The 22,972-nt window shown below is 54.5% G+C and overlaps 1 protein-coding gene across 1 annotated transcript in view; it reads left to right on the plus strand.

The window, feature by feature from the left end:
• Positions 1-512: 512 nt before the first annotated feature.
• LOC116816149 (transmembrane protease serine 9-like) overlaps positions 513-22,972 on the plus strand; it is a 24,866-nt gene continuing 2,406 nt past the window's right edge. Inside the window, exons 1-10 of the mRNA XM_075064686.1 lie at positions 513-576; positions 3,412-3,432; positions 3,636-3,798; positions 5,568-5,839; positions 6,503-6,672; positions 6,851-6,917; positions 12,591-12,609; positions 14,329-14,600; positions 15,271-15,440; positions 15,611-15,781. Of these exons, the coding sequence (XP_074920787.1) occupies positions 513-576; positions 3,412-3,432; positions 3,636-3,798; positions 5,568-5,839; positions 6,503-6,672; positions 6,851-6,917; positions 12,591-12,609; positions 14,329-14,600; positions 15,271-15,440; positions 15,611-15,781 (1,389 nt within the window). The remainder of the gene's footprint in view (positions 577-3,411; positions 3,433-3,635; positions 3,799-5,567; positions 5,840-6,502; positions 6,673-6,850; positions 6,918-12,590; positions 12,610-14,328; positions 14,601-15,270; positions 15,441-15,610; positions 15,782-22,972) is intronic.

The following is a 22,972-nucleotide window of genomic DNA, read 5'->3' on the forward strand; positions in this document are numbered from 1 at the left end:
TCCTGTTCAAAGCAGATACAAGGTTTAATATTTAAACCCAGATGGAGTTGAACATGTATGTTAGCCACGAGCTCTGCTCAGTCCTGTCCCGCAGCCCTCTGCTATCCCAGCCGGGGGCTTCCAGTTGTGTGATCTCCGGGTGGATCTATTCAATGACCCTTTGCTACTTCTATCTGGTGTCCTCACTTTGGTTGGTTCTTCCCCCACAGCCAGAAAGCCATCTACTGTGTGTCTGTGCTCACCTGTTCAATACTGTTAATCCTACAGGACAGAAGTGGGGCCTAGTGGGTTGGAGAGGGGGGGTGCTGGAATTCAGGACTCCTGGGTTCTATCCCAGCTTGGGGAGGGGCTGCCATCTGCACCTCTCAGAAGTTACCTGCCTTGCAGTTTTATTGCTCAGTTTATTAATGTGACGCGTAGCCTGTAAATTGCAGCCAGTGACTTTGCCTTCCCGGTCTGGGCTTTGGTCCCAACCCTCAGAGGAGTTGGCTGGAGTTGGGGGAGCCGGTATCATGGGTGTTCTCAGCTGCCCGCTGCCCGCTCTGATGCTGGTTCTCATGCTGCCCCTGCTGGAGGGTGAGTGCGGACTCTGCGGGGGTCCTGGCAGTTGACACCTGTGGGAGTGTGCAGGCATGAAGGATGAGGATTGGAAAGGACTAAAACAGGGATGGGGGTGGAAAGGCGTGGGAAGGGTAGTGCTTTTAGAAATTGGCAGAAGGATAATGGGCTAGAGGATTAGGGTACTTTTCCAGGGAAGACGAGGGTATGGATAAATGGGGCGGGGTGGAATGTGTGGGGCCATAGCATATGAAAATCTGCGAGAGAGACGCACATATGTAATTTCAATGTACTTGACAGTCATGGCTAATAATAATAATCCTCCAAACCAGAAATAAACCTAGTCAACGAGTGCTCCATGAAGAACAATAACCGCCAGCATCCGATGAAAAAGGCTCTGAGTTCTTGAGAACAGACCCCTGAACCGATCGCAAGCAGAGGATTCTACGTCACAACCCATGGACTGGAGAGAAGGGCCCTTCACCCATACGACACGCACCATGCTAAAGCCAAAGGTGGGAAAGTGAGGTCTGCGGCAAAAATCAGTTGACGGGCTGAAGTGCCATTGACAGTGAGAAACCTACTGATTTCTAGGATGGAGTCCCCCCAGGAGCCACTACCAAAGGTCTGATGGATGAAAGCTCAGACTAGTCAGAGGAAAAGCGTCTGCCTAGCTCTCAGACAGGAATGTGTCCCCTCCAATCTCACTTCAGCCTGATATGTTGGATTAGCAAAGGGAGAGCTGCGCTAAGCAATATGCTAGTACTTCTAGGCCCCAGCGTCTTTAGCTGCATATCCCTTTAGTGGGGCGTGAAACCAGAGGCCAAAGTAAGAAAACCAATACGCGCCACTCTAATGAAACCACTCACCTTTCCTATGTGTGCTCGCACATAGGCAGAGGAATTGGGACTAGGCGACCTCTAGGCGAGTGATCTATGGCGGGCGCAGACACAAATTCAACAATCTAGCTGGCTTTGACACTAAAAATAGGAGACTGGACTGGGGATGAGGAAAGGCTCTTAGGCAAAGTCATGTATAACAACCTATTCTGATTATCTTACAACCTTGTGTGAAGAGCCTATTTTAGTTTTAGCTTCCCCTCCAGGAGAGAAAGCACCATTTGTGAAAGAACAAAAAGACCATTCTGCCTTTTAATTGTGGTTCCATAGCAATTAATGCAACCATACCATATGCTGCTGCTCATCAAAATATGTTTAATGGATTATTAGGCTATAAAACATAACAAGGTCTCTCATGGCAGCAATTTGGCGAGTGTTAACCATTAAAGGGGCCGGGGTTTCAGTTATCGAATACAGAGAGCACAGAGGGAGGAGCGCCTGACATCATCCCTCTAAAGAATTTGAAACGCATCGTCACAACTTTTCCTCTGCTGTCAATGTCTGGTATTGAATAGAAAACCAAGAACATTGCAGAAACGGCCTCGAGCCCCCACCTTATCAGTGACCAGGACAATTACACACCACCCAGCCTTAGGGCACTACCCTAGGAGTCATACTCCCCCTTTCGCAAGTACGAGTTCGAGGTACAAAAATCCTTTTTAATAAAAGGGATGGAAAACAAGTGCGGCAGTTACAGTTGTGGAAACCCGGATATAACGACAAACAGGATTGGAAGCTGACAAAAACATGAAGCAAAAGACCCACCATCAAGCTATTTGGCAGTGTTCTTTTCCCCCTCATAGGTCTTGAAGTCCACACGCGCGCCAAAGCCACACCCAAAAGTCTCCCTGTCCTGTCTGCAGTGCTGTCCCAGAGTTCAAAAGTTTATTCTTGCAAGTAGTTATTCCACGCCCGACCCCAACTGGGTGGAAAATGGGCATGAGAGAAGGGTCACATGGGGTGTTAAGGCACTTCACATTGTCCCAATGCCAACTTGCTCGCCACCTCTCCAATGGGGTCTGCGCAGCCTTTACCACAACCACTTCACTCCAGCTCAGCCCTCCATGACCGCTCCCACCGAGAAGTCATCTCCACAAACTTCCCGCCTGCCCACTCACCATCACATGGCTGACTCCAACCATGCCCGACAAATGGCTCTGCGCTGTCAGCTTGCTTCGGAACTCCTCTATCTAGTTAACACACACACGCCTATGATCACAACTTTTTAGGATTTCTGCTTGTAAAGGAGCCCCAGTGCCCATTGCACCATGCCAAATGAATTCAAGCTCAGCATCCTCAGCTACGATCCTTGAATGGAATGCTAAAATTAGTCTCTGCTATTTAAAGAGTGGGAGAAGAAGAAGAGAGTACAATGGTGTGTCAGGGCTCAAGCAGGGCCCATATCATTCAGATTCATACAGATTCCAACCACCTCCACCTCCACCTCCACCTCCGTCGTCGTCGTCGTCATCCACCTCACCTCACCTATCTCAATTCACTGGGTTTTGGAACCCATGTCCCTTGTCTAGCGAGTGCTACTTAGTTGATGGCGAGTCCCTCTGTCATAAAACAGTTCCACTGTCCTGGATTCACATAATCAGGGTAACAACATTTTATTCTTCCTACCCCAATAACAGAGAAACTGGAGATCCCACAGCAGACAAAATTACCATTTGGGCTGCTGTGGGCTCACGCTAGATGGGGTGGGTGTGCCTATGCAAACAAGACCAGCCTTGAAGTTCTTTTCCACAACTCGCCAAAATTTGCCACCAGATGTCAGGGTAAAGCTCATCCTGACTCTGCTTACAGTGAGAAGAGGAATTTCTGGGATCTGCCTGTGAAAATCATGTGTGTGTGCGTGTGTGTGCACGTGGCTGCAGCACTTCCCCCTGCTGGAGGGGTCTGGGCAGTGTGCAGTTTTCACACCTCACTCATCCCTCTCTTTCTCTTCTAGGAGCTGTGGAGTTCCAGTCAAGTAAGGAATCTGGGCACTTGCTGTCCCCAGCTCTGGGAGGGGAGTGGGGTCTGGTGGGTTAGAGCAGGGGGGACGGGGAGCCAGGACTCCTGGGTTCCATCCCAGCTCTGGGAGGGGAGTGGGGTCTGGTGGGTTAGAGCAGGGGGGGCTGGGAGCCAGGACTCCTGGGTTCTATTCACATCCCTCCCCACTTTTCTCCCCAGCCTGTGGGCAGTCGGTGGCCTCCGGCCGCATTGTAGGAGGGCAGGATGCCCAGAACGGGGCTTGGCCCTGGCAGGCCAGCATCCGCTACAATGGAGTCCACATCTGCGGAGGGTCCCTCATCACAGGGGAATGGGTGGTATCTGCGGCTCATTGCTTCAATCGGTGAGTGCCCCAGGCTTTTCCTTAGCTGTTGTACCCCAGAGGTGGCTGCATCTCAGAGCGGGCGGGGGGGAGGCATCACCATACAGCTATAGCCCAGCTTTTAAACAATCCCCTGGAGGAAACCTTCAGTGTGCCAGGCCCCCAGGGGGGTTCCACTCTGCCTTCGGGCTCAGCCCCATGGCCCCACCTGCTCCATGAGTGAGCCTCTGGGCTCCAGGCCTCCTGCTTCAATTCATGAGCTCTGCCCAGCGAGTCCAAGGGAGACAGAGCCCTGGTGGAGGCTTGTCTGCTCTGCAGGGGCCAGTGCACCTCAGCCAGGATTTGCAGTGACGTCAGGCAGTGTTGTCAGACCAGGGTCTGGTTAATTAATCAACTGGACCACGGCTCTGGGAAATCCTTAGGTTGGCCCAGAGAAACCACGGTGGAGATAGAGCCCATCTGGCCAAGCCAGCGCTCCCCAGCCTGCTCTGGGCTCCATTTCAGCCGCTGTCTCTTGGGGTACGTTTACCCTGCAATGAGAGACCCGTGGCACGGCCGCAGTTAGCCTGGGGCAGCTAGCCTGGGCTTCCAGACTCGGCACCGCAGGGTTTTTTAGTGCAGTGTAGACATATCCATTGCGCCTCTCCCAGAGGTGAAAGTAAGCCGGTCCAGTCCGGTCCGGAGTACCAGCAAGAGCCAGTGTGCCATGCCAGACCGGACCAGCTTCACCAGGCTGGCGATTTAAAGGGTCCGGGGCTCCCTTCAGCAGCCAGAACCCCAGCCCTTTAAATCACCGCAGAGCCCTGCTGCTGCTACCCTGGGGCTCTGGCAGTGGGACTCGGGAGGCGCTTTAAAGGACCAGGTAAATCACCACCAGAGCCCAGCTGCTGAAGCCCCAGGGTAGCAGCGGCAGGGCTCCGTCGGAGATTTAAATGGCCCAGAGCTCCACTGTTGTAGCGGCAGCCAGAGCCCCAGGCCCTTTAAATGGCCCCTGAGCCTCTGGGCTCCCAGGTGATTTAAAGGCCCCGGGGCTCGCAGCCACAGCTGGAGCCCAGGGGCTTTTAAATCTTGATTTAAAGGGCTCGGGTATTTAAAGGCTCTGCCTCTTCCGGTTGAGGCCACGCCCCCTGCTCAGGACTCCGGCATCACCCCGGCTTCTCCCAAAGCTTGGCCAACCCTTTATCCCCTGGCAGTCGGCTCTCAGTCCTTTCTTCTCAACTAGTTTCTGCTCAGGTCCCTGCAGAGATGCAGAAGGAATCCACCTTCCTCAGGCTCGTTGGTTGTTAGGTCTCAATGTCCTGGCTATTGCAGTTTTCATCCTCTTCTCAGATTTCCCATTGACATAGGGTTGGCCTCAGCTGGGCCTGCAATGACCCAGTCAGTCCGTGCCAGACAGCAAGGTCTCCCCTCTCCCCCTTGTTTCTCCTGGGCTGCCCCATTGAGAGACTTAACCCTTTTATACCCAATGAGGAAACTGAGGCACATAGAAGACCCATAAAAATATTACAGAAAATTCCCACTTTGCCACAGGCTGTTCCCCATTTACTCTACCCCAGAGGTGGCTACACTTCAGCCCCAGGCAAGCCATCTTATGAGATGTTATGTGCGGCTATTCCCCATGTGCCCCACCACAGAGGTGGCTGCATCTCAGACCCATCCAAGACATCCTATGTGAGGTTATGTGCGACTGTTCCCCAGGTGTCCCACCCCAGAGGTGCCTGCATTTCTGCCCTTTAAATCGCCAGCCAGTATAATAACAAACTCCTGCCCAATGTCTCCTCCTCTCCTAGGAGTCTGCCCCTCACTGGTTACTCTGTTTCCCTTGGGAGATTCCAGCTGAATATCCAGAGCACAAATACCTTCACATCTGCTGTGTCACAGATCATAATCCACAGCGACTACAACCCCAGCAGCTTTGCCTCAGACATAGCCCTGGTGCTCCTACGCACCCCTGTTCTGTACACCGCCTACATCCTCCCCGTCTGCCTTCCGGACCGCAATGATTCCGTCGCGAATGGTACCCTGTGCTGGATCACCGGCTGGGGGAATATCCAGACGGATGGTAAGACGCCTGGAGAGCCTGTGTGGGGTGGGGGTCCCCCAAAGGTGACATGGGAGAAACCCTTGAGCCAGGGCTGTATCTGCTGCTGGGGTGGCGGTCCCCCAAAGGTGACATGGGAGAACCCTTGCGCCAGGGCTTTGTCTGCTACTGGGGTGGAGGGTCCCCCAAAGGTGACATGAGAGAAACCCTTGCACCAGGGCTGTGTCTGCTGCTGGGGTGGGGGTCCTCCAAAGGTGACATGGGAGAACACTTGAGCCAGGGCTGTATCTGCTGCATGAGTCATGTCACCATCTAGCAGCCACAGCCCAAACAGGCAAAGCAAAGCCCAGCGGCTGCTGAAGAGACGAGATCTTCCAGTGGGAGACAGAATGAGGTGTTGGGATGGGAGTGGGGTCTAATGGTTAGAGCTGGGGGGCTGGGAGCCAGGACTCCTGGCTTCTCTCCCCAGCTTGGGGAGGGAATTGGGGTGTGCTGGGTTAGAGCGGGTTGGCTGGGAGCCAGCACCCCTCATGTGCTTAAAAACTCCTATTCTCACCTGACCTACCTAGGTGGGCACAGATGGGGCATCTCCATCTCTGCAGGGGAACAGACAGTCAGAGATGATCCTGCCCCAGGTGGAGATGGCTCAGGTGGGCCCTGATGAGGTGTAATTTTTCTCCACAGAAAGTCTCCCTGCTCCCCGCACTCTGCAGGAGGTTCAGGTCCCACTCATAGATGTCGAGACGTGCAATGACCTCTATAGCAAACCCATCACAGGGTCCCCAGGGTCGCGTCCCATCAAAGACGGCATGGTGTGTGCTGGCTACCCCGAAGGAGGGAAGGACTCCTGCCAGGTGAATGGATTCAGGGACACCCCAGGAGATCCAGGAGCCCGGGGCTGCGATTGGAGGGGGCTGCGGGTCAGGCTTGAGGGACATGGGCAGAGCTGGTGGGGGTCAGGTATGTAGTCCCCTGGGGCTGCAGGTTGGGATTGCAGGGCACTGGTCTAACTGGTTCTCCTTCTCTCTCTAGGGGGATTCTGGGGGACCCTCCATCGTTTGCCCGCAGGCATGTTCCTTGTTCCTAGAATCGGACAATCGTGAAGCTGGGGAATTGAGGTGTCCCTCCCTACCGTCCTGGGTCTATACCGCCAGGTCTCGGCTACCATTCGCGACTGCAATCCAGCGGCAGCTCCCCAGTGTTGGAATTTGGACAGTGGCTAAATGTCACCATTAGCCCTAAGCCTAATGCCAGGCTACACTCCAGCATCCTCACCCCCTGCTTCTCGGCACCCTCCTGGTGGCCAGGCGCTGCCCCAGGGATGGGGCCACCGCTTTCTAAGCTGCTAATTTAACAGTCACCCTGCCAGGGAAAGAAGACAAGCCACCAGATTCACACATGGACTATAAGGGCTGGAAGGGCTGGCAACTAGTGGGCTAGTGACTGGGGGAGGGGACTGGGTGTCAGGACTCTGGGTTCTATCGCTGACTTTTGGGAGCGGATTGAGATCTGGTGGGTTAGAGCAGGGCTTGGGAGCAGGACTCCTGGGTTCTCCCCCTGGCTCTGCCACAGACTCCTGTGTGACCTTAGGCAAGTCTCAGGTCTCTTTGAGTCTCATAGATGTGAGGGAGGGGAGAATAAACTTGCCTTGGTCTGTTTAGAAAGTGAGCTCTTCGGGGCAAGACTGGCGCCATGGTGGGTCTGGCAGTGCCAGCACAATTGGGCACTGGATCTCAGTTATGATCTTTGCATCACGTGGCACAAGCATTCCTGGCCCATGTCAGGTGTCATAGGTCCTACATAATACAGAGAATACTAGTAATAACGATATGTTTGTCTGTCTCGACTGCATCTGTCTGTCTAGACTGTATATGCCTGGCCGTTCTAGTTTGCCTTGTCTGTCTGTCGAGACTGTTTCTGCCCCTCTGTCTAAATTCTGCCTGTCTAGGCTGTCTGTCTCTTAATATCAGAGGGCAGCCGTGTTAGTCTGATCTGTAAAGCTGCAAAGAGTCCTGTGGCACCTTATAAACTAACAAACATATTGGAGCATGAGCTTCGTGGGTGGAATACCCACTTCATTGGATGCATGCCTAGACTGTGTCTGTTGTACCATCAACTGTCTATTTGTGCCTGTCTGTCTAGGACGGGTCCATCTCTCATTACCCCAATGATACAAAATAAATAACCCAAGAATCTGTGAATTTCCTTGGGCTGTTCTATCCTGGTGATTTAACACAACAATGATAACCAAAGGACCCTGTTGTGCAGTTCTGGTCCCCCTGTTTAAGAAGGATTGAATTCAACTGGAACAGTTCAGAGACGGGCTATAGGATGATCCGAGGAATGGAAAAACCTGCCTTATGAAAGAGACACTCAAAGAGCTTGGCTTGTTTAGCCTAACCAAAAGTAAGGTTGAGGGGGGATATGATTGCTCTTTTATAATATATCAGAGGGATTAATATCAGGGAGGGAGAGGAATTATTTAAGCTTAGTACCATGTGGACACAAGAACAAATGGGATACAAACTGGACACTAGGAGTTAGACTTGAAATTAGATGAAGTTTCTAACACATTAGAGGAGTGAAGTTCTGGAACAGCCTTCAAGGGGAGTAGTGGGGGCAAAGACATATTCGGCTTCAAGACTAAGCTTGATAATTTATGGAGGGGATGGTATGATGGGATGGCCTAATTTGGCATTCATTTTGGCAATTGATCTTTGATTATCAGCGGTAAGTATGCCCAGTGGTCTGTGATGGGATGTTAGATGGGATGGGATCTGAGTTACTGCAGAGAATTCTTCCTGGGTGCTGGCTGGTGAGTCTTGCCCACTCTCAGGGTTTAACTGATCACGCATATTTGGGGTCAGGAAAGGATTTTTCCTCCAGGGCAGGATTGGCAGAGGCCCTGGAGGTTTTTCACCTTTCTCTGCAGCATGGGTCACTTGCTGGTGGATTCTCTGCAGCTTGAGGTCTTCAAACCACAATTTGAGGACTTCAGTAACTCAGACATAGGTTAGAGGTTTGTTATAGAAGTGGATGGATGAGATTCTGTGGCCTGCATTGTGCAGGAGGTCAGACTAGATGATCATAATGGTCCCTTTTGACCTTCAAGTCTATGAGTCTATGAGACCCACACACCCCTGAGGTACACACAGAGACACTCTGGAGTTTAACCACACACACACACATGCAGACGCACACAGCAGAACCAGGCGAATCCCTTTGGGGAGGCTTCCTGGTCATTTCTGGAGACATCTCCCCATTCTGCACCTGCCAGCAGCATCAAGTTGTGGAAACACAAGGGGGAGGTGTCAGATGCACGGGACCCAGGAAAGATGTGAGGGGCCAGTGCAGCTGGGACGGGGGCAGGCTGGATACAGGCAGAGTGCAAACAGGGGTCGGGGTGGAGACCCAAGAAGCAGTTTCCCTAGAAGGGTGAGAAGAGGCAGGCGATGGGGGGACTGGTGGGTGACATTTCCCGGCCAGGCAGACAACTGATACCAGGGATTGGGGTCACTGGAGCAGCTCACTGATCACCTAGTCCCCTGCGGAAGCAGAGCTGGGAGCTGCAGTGCCATGTACAAGCAGGGTCTGAATGGGCTCTCCCCTGACACCTGGGAGGGGGAGAGACTTCAGGAGCAAATTGTATTTACGTGGCTATACCCACTCTGCCAAGGTATCCAGCAGACAGGAGCTGTGCTGCTCCAAGTGATCAACTTTGGCCGCTGTTGGGATAGAAATCACTTTAGCACTGAATGCAGGGGTATTGACATGTTATCAATGTTGTTACCTTTATTGTATGAATAAAAGGGAGCAGAACTGTGCATAACCTATCCCAGATGAGGGGGCCACCCTCCGCTGAAAGGACCTCATTAAGCCAGGGGCTCGAATGCCAGAGCCCTGGGAAAGTAAAAGGGGTGGGGACAGGTGTCCCTGCTAGGAGGTGCAGTTTCTCCCTCGGTTTTCTCAGTCCGGCTTAATCTGTTCCTCCTCACTGTTCAAAGTTCATTAGGAGCCTTTTGTTATTTTAAAGTGCTCAAAGGAGAGCTGAAATCACGGGCGGTGGGGCAGTGTGTCTGCCCAGCCTGCAAAGAGCTGCAATCCCTAAGAGATGGACCTGCAGAGGTCACAGCAGAAGGTGACTGACAGCTGAGGGGCGAGTGACTGGCGGGGTGGCCGAAGGCGAGGAACAGCAGCTGGCAGGGCAGCCAGCCAGAGCGAGGACTCAGATGGCAGAGCAAGCTCGGTACCTTCTTCCCCAGGTGGGAGGTGAACTCCCACAGATGCACCTCTGAATCCTGGGTCCTCTCTGACCAAGGACAACCACGGTGAGTGGGGTGTGGTGAGGGTGCAAAGCGGGGCACAGTAAAGGCACTTTTGGTTGAAGAAAATGAGGCGGAAGGCACTGCCCCATGCAGTCTGGGGTGGGCATCCTGCTCATGCCTTTATGATTATGAATCCTGCTTGTGGCATTTTCCCTAATTAATATCAGGTGACTTCTCTCCTTTCATTAGAAGTTTCTTTTCTACACCCAGACTGGTGCTTGTGAGTGAGGGAGTGTTGCCTCTCAGAGGCGCCCAGGCATGGAGCGTAAATGTCCCAGGTCACTGGGTGGTGGTGCGAGCAAGTTCGGTGTTGTATTGTTGAAAAGGAACCCCTACATACTGAACCCGGGCCCGGTTGCTGCTGGCTTCAGCTGGCAGAACCATTACACATGAGAGCACCCTGTGAACCCGTAATCATCCTTTTCCTACGACCCATGCAGCAGAGTAAGTGGGGGGCTGGGAGCCAGGACGCCTGGGTCCTATGGGAGAGGAGTAGAGGCTAGTGGGTTGCATTCCTGGGCTCGCTTGCAAGAAGAGTGTGGTCTACTAGGTTAGAGAGCGGGAGCGGGGCTGGGAGTTAGGACGCCTGGGTTCTATCCCAGCTCTGGGCGGGGGGAGCTGCTATTGGCACCTCTCATGAACTTATCTGCCTTGTGGTTTTATAGCTCTGTTTGTGAATGTGACGTATAGCTTGTAAATTGCAGCCAGTGACTTTCCCTTCCCCGTCTGGGTTTTGGTCCCAGCCCTCGGAGGAGCCAGCTGGAGTCGCGGGAGATGGTATCATGGGTGTTCTCAGCTGCCCGCTGTCCACCCTGCTCCTGCTCCTGCTCCAACTGCTGGAGGGTCAGTGAGGGGTCTGCTGAGGTCCTGATCTTGGGAATCTGCTGGGATGAGGATCAGAACAGGGACTGTGAGGATGGAGAGTGGAGGCTAGTGGGTTAGAGAAGGTGGTGCTGGGAGCCAGGACACCTGGGTTCTATCCCAGCTCTGGGAGGGGAGTGGGGTCTGGTGGGTTAGAGCAGGGGGGCTGGGAGCCAGGACTCCAGCCTGGGTTCCATCCCAGCTCTGGGAGGGGAGTGGGGTCTGGTGGGTTAGAGCAGGAGGGAGGATATGGGAACAGGATTCTTGGGTTCTGTCTCCAGCTCTGGGAGGAGAGTGGGGTCTAGTGGGTTAGAGCAGGAGGGGATGGGTGCTAGGACTCCTGGGTTCTGTCTCCAGCTCGGGGAGGGGAGGGGAGTGGGGTCTGGTGAATTAGAGCAGAGGGGGGGCTGGGAGCCAGGACTCCAGGGTTCTATCCCAGCTCTGGAAGGGGAGTGGGGTCTAGTGGGTTAGAGCAAGGGGGACTGGGAGCCAGGACTCCTGGGTTCTGTCTCCAGCTCTGGGAGGAGAGTAGGGTCTAGTGGGTTAGAGCAAGAGGGGCTGGGAGCCAGGACTCCTGGGTTCTGTCTCCAGTTCTGGCAGGGGAGTGGGGTCTGGTGAATTAGAGCAGAGGGGGGCTGGGAGCCAGGACTCCTGGGGTCTATCCCAGCTCTGGGAGGGGAGTGGGGTCTGGTGGGTTAGAGCAGGAGGGGCTGGGAGCCAGGACTCCTGGGTTCTATTCCAGCTCTGGCAGGGGAGTGGGGTCTAGCGGGTTAGAGCAAGGGGGACTGGGAGCCAGGACTTCCTGGTTGTCCTCCAGCTCTGGGAGGGGGGTGGGTCTAGTGGTTAGAGCAGGAGGGCTGGGAGCCAGGACCTCCGTTCATCCCAGCTCTGGAGGAGCCGGGGTTTCTGTCTCTCACGCCTCAAGTACAACTGGAGCCAGAACTGTCATGAGGAATAACTCACTCTGCCAACAACTTGTGGCACCCCCGCAGAGGACTGCGCCCTCGAGTAGTTCAGAGGAAAAGGCCAGGGTGGAGTGCTCAGACACTGGGCAGGATGAGTATGGAAAATGGGAGATTGGGGGGCAGGCTGAGGTCTGGGGAAGGGTAGGTTGAAAGGGCAAAGAAAGGGGAGAGAGACTGTAGTGCTTAGGAAGCAGAGGAGGGGAATGATAATGGGGCTGGGTGGATAGTGGGGCAAGGAATAGCCCATGCTCAGGTTGACAGGGGATGCACAACCTGCTGAGAGAATGGGCCCTTCCCACCGTCATCCACAGGGGGAAGTTATGGGGCAGAGTACCACTGGTCGGGCTGTCTGTGAGAATTCAGCCAGAGGAAAGCCGATCAGATTATAATCCCCCCAATACCGTCACTTCCTGGTGAGTGGGTCACAGCCCAGCCAGAGAACCGCTCCCCACCCATGGGAAGGGATCAGGCCAGGCCATGGGAAAGGGCCAGGAAGGGTTGTGAGAGGAAAATTCCTGGACTGCTGTGGAAATCGGTGTGCGCACGTGGCTGCAGCGCGCCCTGCTGGAGGGGTATGGCCATGTCGTTCACACCTCACTCATCTCTCTCCTTCTCGTCTAGGTGCGAGTGAGTCAGTCAAGTAAGGTATATCCAAGACATTTCTGCCCACACTTTTGGAGGAAGGAAAGTAGGGGGTCTAATGGATAAGCTGTGTGGGGAAGATTGTGAGTCAAGGACTCTCTGGGTTCTTCTCCCACTCTGGGAGGGGACGAGGGTCTATGAGGTAGAGAGGGAGGACAGGGAGCCAGGACCTCCTGGGTCTATCATTAGCTTCGGGAGAGGGTGGGGGCTGGGAGCCGAGGACTCCTGTACCATCTTCGTGGCGTGGGAGGGGGGAGTGGACGTCTAGTGGGTAAGCGGGGAGGCTGGAAACCAGGACTCCTGGGTCCATCTCTGCCTCTTGGAGGGGGAGTGGGTCTGGTGGTTAGAGCAGGGGGGCTGGGAGCCAGGACTCCTGGGTTATTCACATCCTCCCCACTTCTCCCCAGCCTGCGGGCAGTCGGTGGCCTCCAGCGCATGTAGAGGCAGGATGCCAGAACGGGGCTTGGCCCTGAGGCCAGCATCCGCACAAACGGAGTCCACATCTGCGAGGGTCCCTCATCAACAGGGAATGGTTGGATGCGCGGCTGCATGGCTTCATCGTGAGTGTCCCCAGCCTGTTCCCAGTTGTCCACCCAGAGTGGTCCTGCATCTCATAGCGGGCGGGGGGAGGCAGATCACCAACAAGCTATACCCAAGCTTTAAACAATCCCCTGGAAGAAACCATCAGGTGACAGGTCCCCCAGGGGTCCACTCTGCTCGGGCTGCCCATGAGCCCCCACCCGCTCCATGAGTGATCCTCGGGACTTCCAGGCCTCCTGCTTCAATTCATGAGCTCTGCCCAGCGAGTCCAAGGGAGACAGAGCCCTGGTGGAGGCTTGTCTGCTCTGCAGGGGCCAGTGCACCTCAGCCAGGATCTGCAGTGATGCGAGGCAGTGTTGTCAGACCAGGGTCTGGTTAATTAATCAACTGGACCACGGCTCTGGGAAATCCTTAGGTTGGCCCAGAGAAACCACGGTGGAGATAGAGCCCATCTGGCCAAGCCTGCGCTCCCCAGCCTGCTCTGGGCTCCATTTCAGCCGCTGTCTCTCGGGGTACGTTTACCCTGCAATGAGAGACCCGTGGCACGGCCGCAGTTAGCCTGGGGCAGCTAGCCCGGGCTTCCAGACCCGGCACCGCAGGGTTTTTTAGTGCAGTGTAGACATATCCATTGTGCCTCTCTCAAACCCTATTCCCCCAGCCATCAGCTCTCAGTCCTTTGTTCTCGGCTACCTTCTGCTCAGCTTCCCTGTGGAGACGCGGAAGGAATCCAACTTCCTCCAGGCCCTTGGCTGCTGGGTCTCAATGTTCTGGCCACTGCGGTTTTCATTCTCTTCTCATCTTCCCCAGTGGTATGTGGTCAGCCTCAGGCAGCCCTGTAAGGACCTCTTCAGTCCACACCAGAGAGCAATGTAACATAGCCCCTCTGCCCAGTTCCCTGTGCTGCCCCACTGAGAGACTTAACAGTTTTGTACCCAATAGGGAAACTGAGGCACAAAGAGGCTTAATAAAAATATTACAGAAAAGTCCCACTTCACCACAGGCTGTTCCCCAGTTGCCCCACCCCAGTGGTGGCTGCATCTCAGCCCCAGGCAAGCCATTCTATGTGGTGTTATGTGCAGCTGTTCCCCAGATGCTCCACCTCAGAGGTGGCTGCATTTCTGCTCTGTGATAGCAACTATAATAACGACTTTCTGCCCAATGTCTCCTCCTCTTCTAGGAGTCAGCCCCTCACTCGTTACTCTGTTTCCCTTGGGAGATTCCAGCTGAATATCCAGAATGCAAACGCCTTCACCTCTGCTGTGTCACAACTCATAATCCACAGCGACTACAACCCCATCAGCTTTGCCTCAGACATAGCCCTGGTGCACCTATTCACCCCTGTTCTGTACACCGCCTACATCCTCCCCGTCTGCCTTCCAGACCGCAATGATTCCATCGCGAATGGTACCCTGTGCTGGGTCACCGGCTGGGGGGATATCCAGACGAGTGGTAAGACGCCTGGAGGGCCTGCGTGGGGTGGGGGGGGGTCCCCCAAAGGTGACGTGGGAGAACCCTTACGCCAGGGCTGTATCTGCTGATGGGGTGGGGGTCCCCCCAAAGGCGACAAGGGAGAACCCTTGCGCCAGGGCTGTATCTGCTGCTGGGGTGGGCATCCCCCAAATGCAACCTGGGAGAACCCTTGCGCCAGGGCTGTGTCTGCTGCTGGGGTGGGGGTCCCTCAAAGGTGACATGGGAGAACACTTGACCCAGGGCTGTATCTGCTGCATGAGTCATGTCACCATCTAGCAGCCACAGCCCAAACAGGCAAAGCAAAGCCCAGCGGCTGCTGAAGAGACGAGATCTTCCAGTGGGGGACAGGATGAGGTGCTGGGAGGGGAGTGGGGTCTGATGGTTAGAGCTGGGGGGCTGGGAGCCAGGACTCCTGGGTTCTATCTCCAGTTTGAGGAGGGAATTGGGGTGTGCTGGGTTAGAGCGGGTTGGCTGGGTTAGAGTGAGTTGGTTGTTATGTGCTTAAAAACTCCTATTCTCACCTGACCTACCTAGGTGGGCACAGATGGGGCATCTCCATCTCTGCAGGGGAACAGACAGTCAGAGATGATCCTGCCCCGGGTGGAGATGGCTCAGGTGGGCCCTGATGAGGTGTATTTTTTCTCCACAGAAAGTCTCCCTGCTCCCCGCACTCTGCAGGAGGTTCAGGTCCCACTCATAGATGTCGAGATGTGCAATGACCTCTATAGCAAACCCATCACAGGGTCCCCAGGGTCGCGTCCTGTCAAAGACGGCATGGTGTGTGCTGGCTACCCCGAAGGAGGGAAGGACTCCTGCCAGGTGAATGGATTCAGGGACACTCCAGGAGATCCAGGGCTGCGATTGGAGGGGGCTGTGGGTCAGGCTTGAGGGACACGGGCAGAGCTGGTGGGGGTCAGGTATGTAGTCCCCTGGGGCTGCAGATTGGGATTGCAGGGCACTGGTCTAACTGGTTCTCCTTCTCTCTCTAGGGGGATTCTGGGGGACCCCTCGTTTGCTCACAGGCTGGTTCCTGGTTCCTGATCGGCATTGTGAGCTGGGGAGATGGCTGTGCCCTCCCCTACCGTCCTGGGGTCTATACCCGGGTCTCGGCCTACTCTGATTGGATCCAGCAGCAGCTCCCCAGTGTGGAATCCGGGGTGGTGAATGTCACCATTAGGAGTCATCCCAACGCCAGCTACACTCCAGTGCCCACCCCTCTGCTTCTCAGCACCCTCCTGCTGGCCAGCGCTGCCCCTGGGTGGGGCCACTGCCTGGTTTCTGAGCTGCTAATTTAACAACCAACCCTGCCATGGAGGAGACAAGGCGTGATGATGGGGCTGGGAGAGGAGTGGGGTCTAACGGGTTAGCACAGGGGGAGCTGGGAGCCCAGACTCCTGGGTTCTCTCCCCAGCTCTGGGAGGGGAGTGGGGTCTGGGTTGGAGCAGGGGGTGGGGCTGGGACCCAAGACTCCTGGCTTCTATCTCTGGCTCAACAGATTCCCTGTATGACCTTGAGCAAGTCCTGAGTCTCTGAGTCCCCTGTTCCTCAGGTGTAAAAACAGGAGAATGAACCTGCATTTGTTTGGACCAGGTGTCCTGACAACAATTTTTTTGCTGGCCTCAGAGTGCGGCCACCAACTCTTGCTAGTGGCTGCTCTGAAACTTTTTCCTAAAATACTTAATTTATTTTAAGAAAAACAAATAAATCTGCACAGATCCAAGTCCAAATCATTGTCATTTATTTACGTAGGAGTTGTTTTGTGGTTGTTGGTGGGTTTTCGGTTTTTTTTGCAGACTCAATAATAAAATTAATGTAGTGATGCCTCTTCTTTCCGTGCCCACCCCCCCCCCATCTTCTCCCAGGACGCTGTTGTGGTCACTGGTGGCCATATGCAGCCTGGTGGCCACATCTGAGAAATGCTGGTTTGGGCTGTGAGCCCTTGATCTTGGCTGGAGTCTGGGCAGCACCTGGCACAATGGACACCTGGCCCGTGTGGGGTGTCGCACATCCCACAATAACACAGAGAATACTAGTAACAAAATATATGTCTGGCTGCCTCAGCTGCATCGGTCTGTGTCGATTATATACGCCCACCTGTTGAGATTGCATCTGGCTGTCAAGACGGTGTCTGCCCCTCTGTCTAAATTCTGCCTGTCTAGGCTGGCTATCTCTTAATGGGTGCGATCCAACCATCTGTCTCTGTTGTGTCTGGCTGGCTGTTTAGATTGTGTCTATCTAGATTGTGTCTGTCTGTACTGTCTCCATCTGTCTATATTGTGTCTGTCTGTTTGGAACGGGTCTATCGCTCATTACTCACAATGATACATAATAAATAACCCCAAGAATACTGTGAAATTCCTTGGGCTGTTCTGTCCTTGGCCATTTACACAACAAAGACAACACAAGGGACCCCACGCACCCGTGAAGTCACACACACACACACCCCACTCCCAGAGTCCAGGTATATACACACAAACACCCTGAGGTTTAGCTATAGACACACACGCACCGTGGAGTTGAGCTGCACACACACAAACACACAGCAGAACCCACTGAGTCCCCTTGGGAAAGCTCCCCAGCCATTTCGAGACACATCCCCCCATTCTGCATACGATGGCAGCCCCGTGTCACAGAAATTCACAAGAAGGTGTGAGTAACAGTAGGGGGAATAGTTCTCTTTGTGTAATGATCCATCCACTCCCAGTCTACATTCAGCCTCAGCCACACGGGACCCGGGGACGGAGTGAGGGGCCAATGCGCCTGGGGCAGGCTGGGAATGCGGAGGGTGAACATAGGGGGGAGGCGGGGTTGGCGGCACATGAAACAGATTCCCTGGAAGGGTGAGAAGAGGTAAGTGATGCGGGGACTGGCTGGGCAACATTCCCCAGCCAGGCAGACAGCTGATACCGGGCAGTGGGGTCACTGGGGCAGCTCGCCGACCTCCTAGTCACCTGTGGAAACTGAGCTGGGCGCCGCTGGGCCATGGGAGCGCCCTGCACCCCAATAACCATCCTTCTGCTGCCCATGCTGCAGGGTGAGTGGGGGCTGGGATCCAGGACGCCTGGGTCCTATGGGAAGGGAGTGGGGGCTAGTGGGTTAGCACAGAGGGGTGGCCAAGAGCCAGGACTCCTGGGTTCTATCCCAGATTCTGCCACAGAGTCCTTGTGTGACCTTCAGCAAGTCATAGATCTCTCTGAGTCTCAGTTTCCCTGAGTGGAAAAGGGGGCGAATGTTCCTGCCTTTGTCTGTTAAGACTGTGAGCCCTTCGGGGCAAGGACTGGCTCCCATGATGGGTCTGAACAGCACCCGGCACCATGGGGCCCTGATCTCGGCTGGAGTCTAGGCAGCACCTGGCACAAAGGATTCCTGCCTTGTGTTAGGGTGTTGTAGGACCTACAATAATACGGGGAATATTAATAACCAAAAATATGTCTATCTGTCTCAACTGCATCTGACTGTCTGCATTGTATATGCCCATCTGTCTAGTTTGCCTTGTCTGTCTAGCTTGTGTCTTTCCCTCTGTGTAAATTCTGCCATCTAGGCTGTCTTTTCTGTGTTGAATACGAACATCTGTGCGTCTGTCTGTCTGGGACGGGTCCATCTCTCATAACCCACAGCGATTCAAAATAAATAACCCCAAGAATACCGTGAAACTCCTTGGGTGGTTCTGTCCTTGGCCATTTGCCCAACAAAGACAATCCAAGGGACCCCGCGAAACCTGGAGGTACAAATACACACCCCAGAGTTTAGCCACACAAACACACACCAGAACCTAGTGAGTCCCCTTGGGAAAGCTCCCCGGCCATTTCGGGACACATCCCCCCATTCGGCATATGACAGCAGCCCCGTGTCACAGAAACACAACTGGGGGAGTTCTCAGTCGCATGGCACCTGGGGACGGAGTGAGGGGCCAATGTGCCTGGGGCGGGGGGGAGGCTGAGAAGTGGGAGGGTGAATTTTGCGGGGGCGGTGGTTGGTGGCACATAAAGCGGATTCCCTGGAAGGGTGAGAAGAGGCAGCCACAGGGACCAGCTGGGCCACATTCTCCGACCAGGCAGACAGCTGACACCGGGCAGTGGGGTCACTGGGGCAGCTCACCGACCTCCCAGTCACCTGTGGAAGCCGAGCTGGGAGCTGCTGGGCCATGGGAGCGCCCTGCACCCCAATAACCATCCTTCTGCTGCTGCGCATGCTGCAGGGTAAGTGGGGGCTGGGAGCCAGGACACCTGCGTTCTATCCCTGGCTCTGGGAGGGCAGTGGGGGCTAGTGGGTTAGCGTCGGGGGGAGCTGGGAGCCAGGACGCCTGGGTTCTATCCCTGGTTCTGCCACAGACTGTCTGTCTGACGTTGAGCAAGTCCCGGGTCTCGCTGAGTCTCAGTTTCCATAGATGGAAAAGGGGTTGAATGTTCCTGCCTTTGTCCGGTTAGACTGTGAGCCATTCGGGGCACGGCTTGGCTCCCACGGTGGGTCTGGGCAGCACCCGGCACCACGGAGCCCTGATCTCGGCTGGAGTCTGAGCAGCACGTGGCACAAAGGATTCCCGGCCCATGTTGGGGCATCATAGGTCCTATAATAATACAGAGAATAGTAGTAACAAAACATATGTCTGTCTGTCTGTCTCATCTGCAACTGACTGTCTACATCGTATATGCCCCTCAGCCTAGATTGTGTCTGCCCGTCTCTCCAAATTCTGTCCAGGCTGTCTGCCTCTTAATGTATTATATCTGACCTCCTGTCTCTGTTGTGTCTGGCTGGCTGTTTAGATTGTGTCTATCTAGATTGTGTCTGTCTGTCCTGTCACCATCTGTCTATATTGTGTCTGTCTGTCTAGGACGGGTCCATTGCTTATTACTCACAATGGTACAAAATAAATAAACCCGAGAATGCTGTGAATTTCCTTGGGTGGTTCTGTCCTTGGCCATTTACCCAGCAAAGGCCATACCAGTGTCCCATACAACCCTGAGGTTCGCGCGCACACTCACAAATACACACACAGATGCACACAGCCCCGGAGTCTCGCTATAGACCCACACACACTGCGGAGTTTAGCTGCACAAACACACACAAACACACACGCACACAGAAGAACCTGGGAAAGCTCCCTCGCCATTTCGGAACACATCCCCCCATCCACGTAGGCCAGCGGCCCCATGTCACAGAAACACGGGTGGGGCAGTTCTCAGCCACACGGGACCTGGGAAGGAGCAGGAGGCCAGAGCGGCTGGGGGGGATGGGAGGTGATCATGGGGGGGTGGGGGGTGGCGGCACATAATGCAGTTTTCCTGGAAGGGTGAGAAGAAGCAGCCGATGTGGGGACCGGCTGGGCAACATTCCCCGACCAGGCAGACAGCTGACACCGGGCAGTGGGGTCACTGGGGCAGCTCACCGACCTCCTAGTCACCTGTGGAAACCGAGCTGGGAGCTGCTGGGCCATGGGAGCGCCCTGCACCCTAATAACCATCCTTCTCCTGCTGCCCATGCTGCAGGGTGAGTGGGGGCTGGGAACCAGCACACCTGGGTCCTATGGGAGGGGAGTGGGGGCTAGTGGGTTACAGCAAGGGGCACTGGGAGCCAGGACTCCTGGGTTCAATTCTCATTCTCAGCCACAGACACCCTCTCTCGTCCCCACCTTCTGAGCCAGCACCAAAAATGTACTGTAGGGATCTTGAAGATGCTCTAAATATTGTAATAACTCAGGGAGGAGGCTTCAGCAGGGAAGTGGTTAACAAGATAGGAAGTGCGACTGTGTTCTTGTCCTGTGGGCGGGGCAGGGCGAGAAAGACTCAGCTGTTGTCCCAGAGTCAAGGAGGAACCCAGGAGTCCTGGCTCCCAGCCCCCAGTGCTCTTACCACTAAACTCCCCTCCCTTGACCTCCCCTGGCTGGGGAGAGGGACTAGGTGTCCTGAGAGCTTTGTGTTACTTTGCACACTTTACTTTTAGTGAGTGTGTCTTTCTGTCTTTCTTCTGCTGTCTTCCTGATTCCTGGTCGTTTCTAAAACCGGTTTCCCCGCTTTGCGCCATCTGTGACTCCTCCTCCTGACTCCCTCAGCTGCACGGGACAATGGAATCCAAACAGGTATGTAACCTATCGCTGAATTCATATCACCTATCGCTTCACTCGGCTTCTGCACCAGGTGACTGGAGCGTAGCTAATGTGATACTGATTTTTTTAAAAGGCTCCAGAGGCGATCCCGGCAATTACAGGCTGATAAGCCTAACCTCTGTATTGAGCAAAGTGCTTGAAACTATAGTAAAGAACAGAATTGTCAGACACATAGATGAACACGATTTGTTGGGGAAGAGTCAATATGGTTTTTGTAAAGGGAAATCATGCCTCACCAATCTACTAGATGGCTCTGAGTGTGTCAACAACCATGTGAGCAAGGGTGATCCAGTGGATAAAGTGGACTTGGACTTTCAGACAGTCTTTGACAAGGTCCCTCCCCAAAGGCTCTGCAGCAACATAAGCAGCCATGGGATAAGAGGGAAGGTCCCTTCATGAGTCAGCATCTGGTTAAAAGTCAGGAAACAAAGGATAGGAATAAATGGTCAGTTTCCACAATGGAGAAAGGTGAATAGTGGTGTCTCCCAGGGGCCTGTGCTGGGATTACTGCAGTTCAACACACTCATAAATCATCCGGAAAAAGTGAGCTGGCAAAATTGGCAGATGTTAAAAATACCTTGTTAGTTAAGTCCCAGGCAGACAGTGAAGAGTTAAAAAAGGATCTCACAAAACTGGATGACTGGGCAATAAAATGGCAGCTGAAATTCAGTGTTGATAAATGCAAAGGGCTGCACACTGGACAGCACAATCCCAACTAGACGTATAAAACGATGGGGTCTAAATTACCTGTGACCACTCAAGAACGAGATCTCGGAGTCATTGTGGAGAGTTCTCTGAAAACACCCACTCAACGTCCAGCGGCAGCCAAAAAAGCCAACAGTATGTTGGGTATCATTAGGAAAGGGATAGAGAATAAGACAGAAAATATCATATTGCCTCTACATAAATCCACGGCACGCCCACTTCTTGAATACTGAGTGCAGCTGCGGCCGCCCCATCTCAAAAAAGATATTTTAGAATTGGGAAAAGTACAAAGGGCCAAAAAGACAATTAGGGGTTTGGAACGGCTTCCGTATGAGGAGAGATTAATAAGACTGGGACTTTTCATCCTGGAAAAGAGACGGCTAAGGGGGGATATGATAGAGGTCTATAAAATAATGACCGATGTGGAGAAAGTAGATAAGGAAGTGTTGTTTACTCCTTTTCATAATAGAAGAACCAGGGGTCACCTGATTAAATTAAGAGGCGGCAGGTTTAAAACAAACAAAAGGAAGTATTTTTTTCACACAACGCAGAGTCAACCTTTGGAACTTGTTGCCAGGGAATGTTGTAAAGGCCAAAATTATAACTGGGTTAAAAAAAAAGAGTTAGGTAAATTCATGAAGGGCAGGTCCATCTGTGGTTATTAGCCAAGATGGGCAGGGACATAACACCAGGCTCTGGGTGTCCCTAAACCTCTGTTTGCCAGAAGCTGGGAATGGGCGCAGGGGATGGATCACTTGATGATTCCCTGGTCTGTTCATTCCCTCAGGGGCACCTGGCACTGGCCAAGGTCGGCAGACCGGACACTGGGCTCCACGGACCTTTGGGCTGACCCAATATGGCCGTTCTCATGTTCTTACATATGAATCACAATGCCCCAGGGCGGCACTAGGGGCCGCTGTGCTGCAGGGAGAGGGGGCGCCCTTCCCGCAAGGGGCTTGCAGGTTGGGAGTGAAGGGCACAGGCAGAGCTGGGGGAACAGGGCTGGGCTAGCAGGGGCTGAGGTTCGGGAGTGAGGGGCACCGGCAGGGCTGGGGGGAAGGGCCTGGCCTAGCAAGGGGCTGCAGGTCGGGATTTTTGAGGGGGCACCGGCAGAGCTGGGGGGGACAGGGCTGGGCTAGCAAGGGGCTGCGGGTCGGGAGTTGAGGGGCTACCTGGCCAAGCTGGGGGGCAAGGGCTGGGCTGGAGGGCTGGGGTTCCGGGAGTGAGGGCTACGGGCAGAGCTGGGGTGGCAAGTGCAGGGCGGCTTGGCAGGCTGCGGTGTTGGAGTGAAGGGGCCACCTGGCCACGAGCCATTGGGCGGGCAGGCTGGGTCGCAGGGCCTTGCGGGTGGAGTGAGGTGGCATGCAGAGCTGGGGGGGCAGGGCTGGGCTAGCAAGGGGCTGCAGGTCGGAAGTGAGGGGCACCGGGCCAGAGCTGGGGGGGGACAGGCGCTGGGGCTAAGCAGGGGCTGCGGGTTGGGAAGTGAGGGGCATGGCAGAGCCCGGGGGGGACAGGGCTGGGCTGGCAGGGCTGCGGGTCGGGA

The sequence above is a fragment of the Chelonoidis abingdonii genome, chromosome 4 (assembly GCF_003597395.2).
Source record: "Chelonoidis abingdonii isolate Lonesome George chromosome 4, CheloAbing_2.0, whole genome shotgun sequence".
Taxonomy (NCBI): domain Eukaryota; kingdom Metazoa; phylum Chordata; order Testudines; family Testudinidae; genus Chelonoidis; species Chelonoidis abingdonii.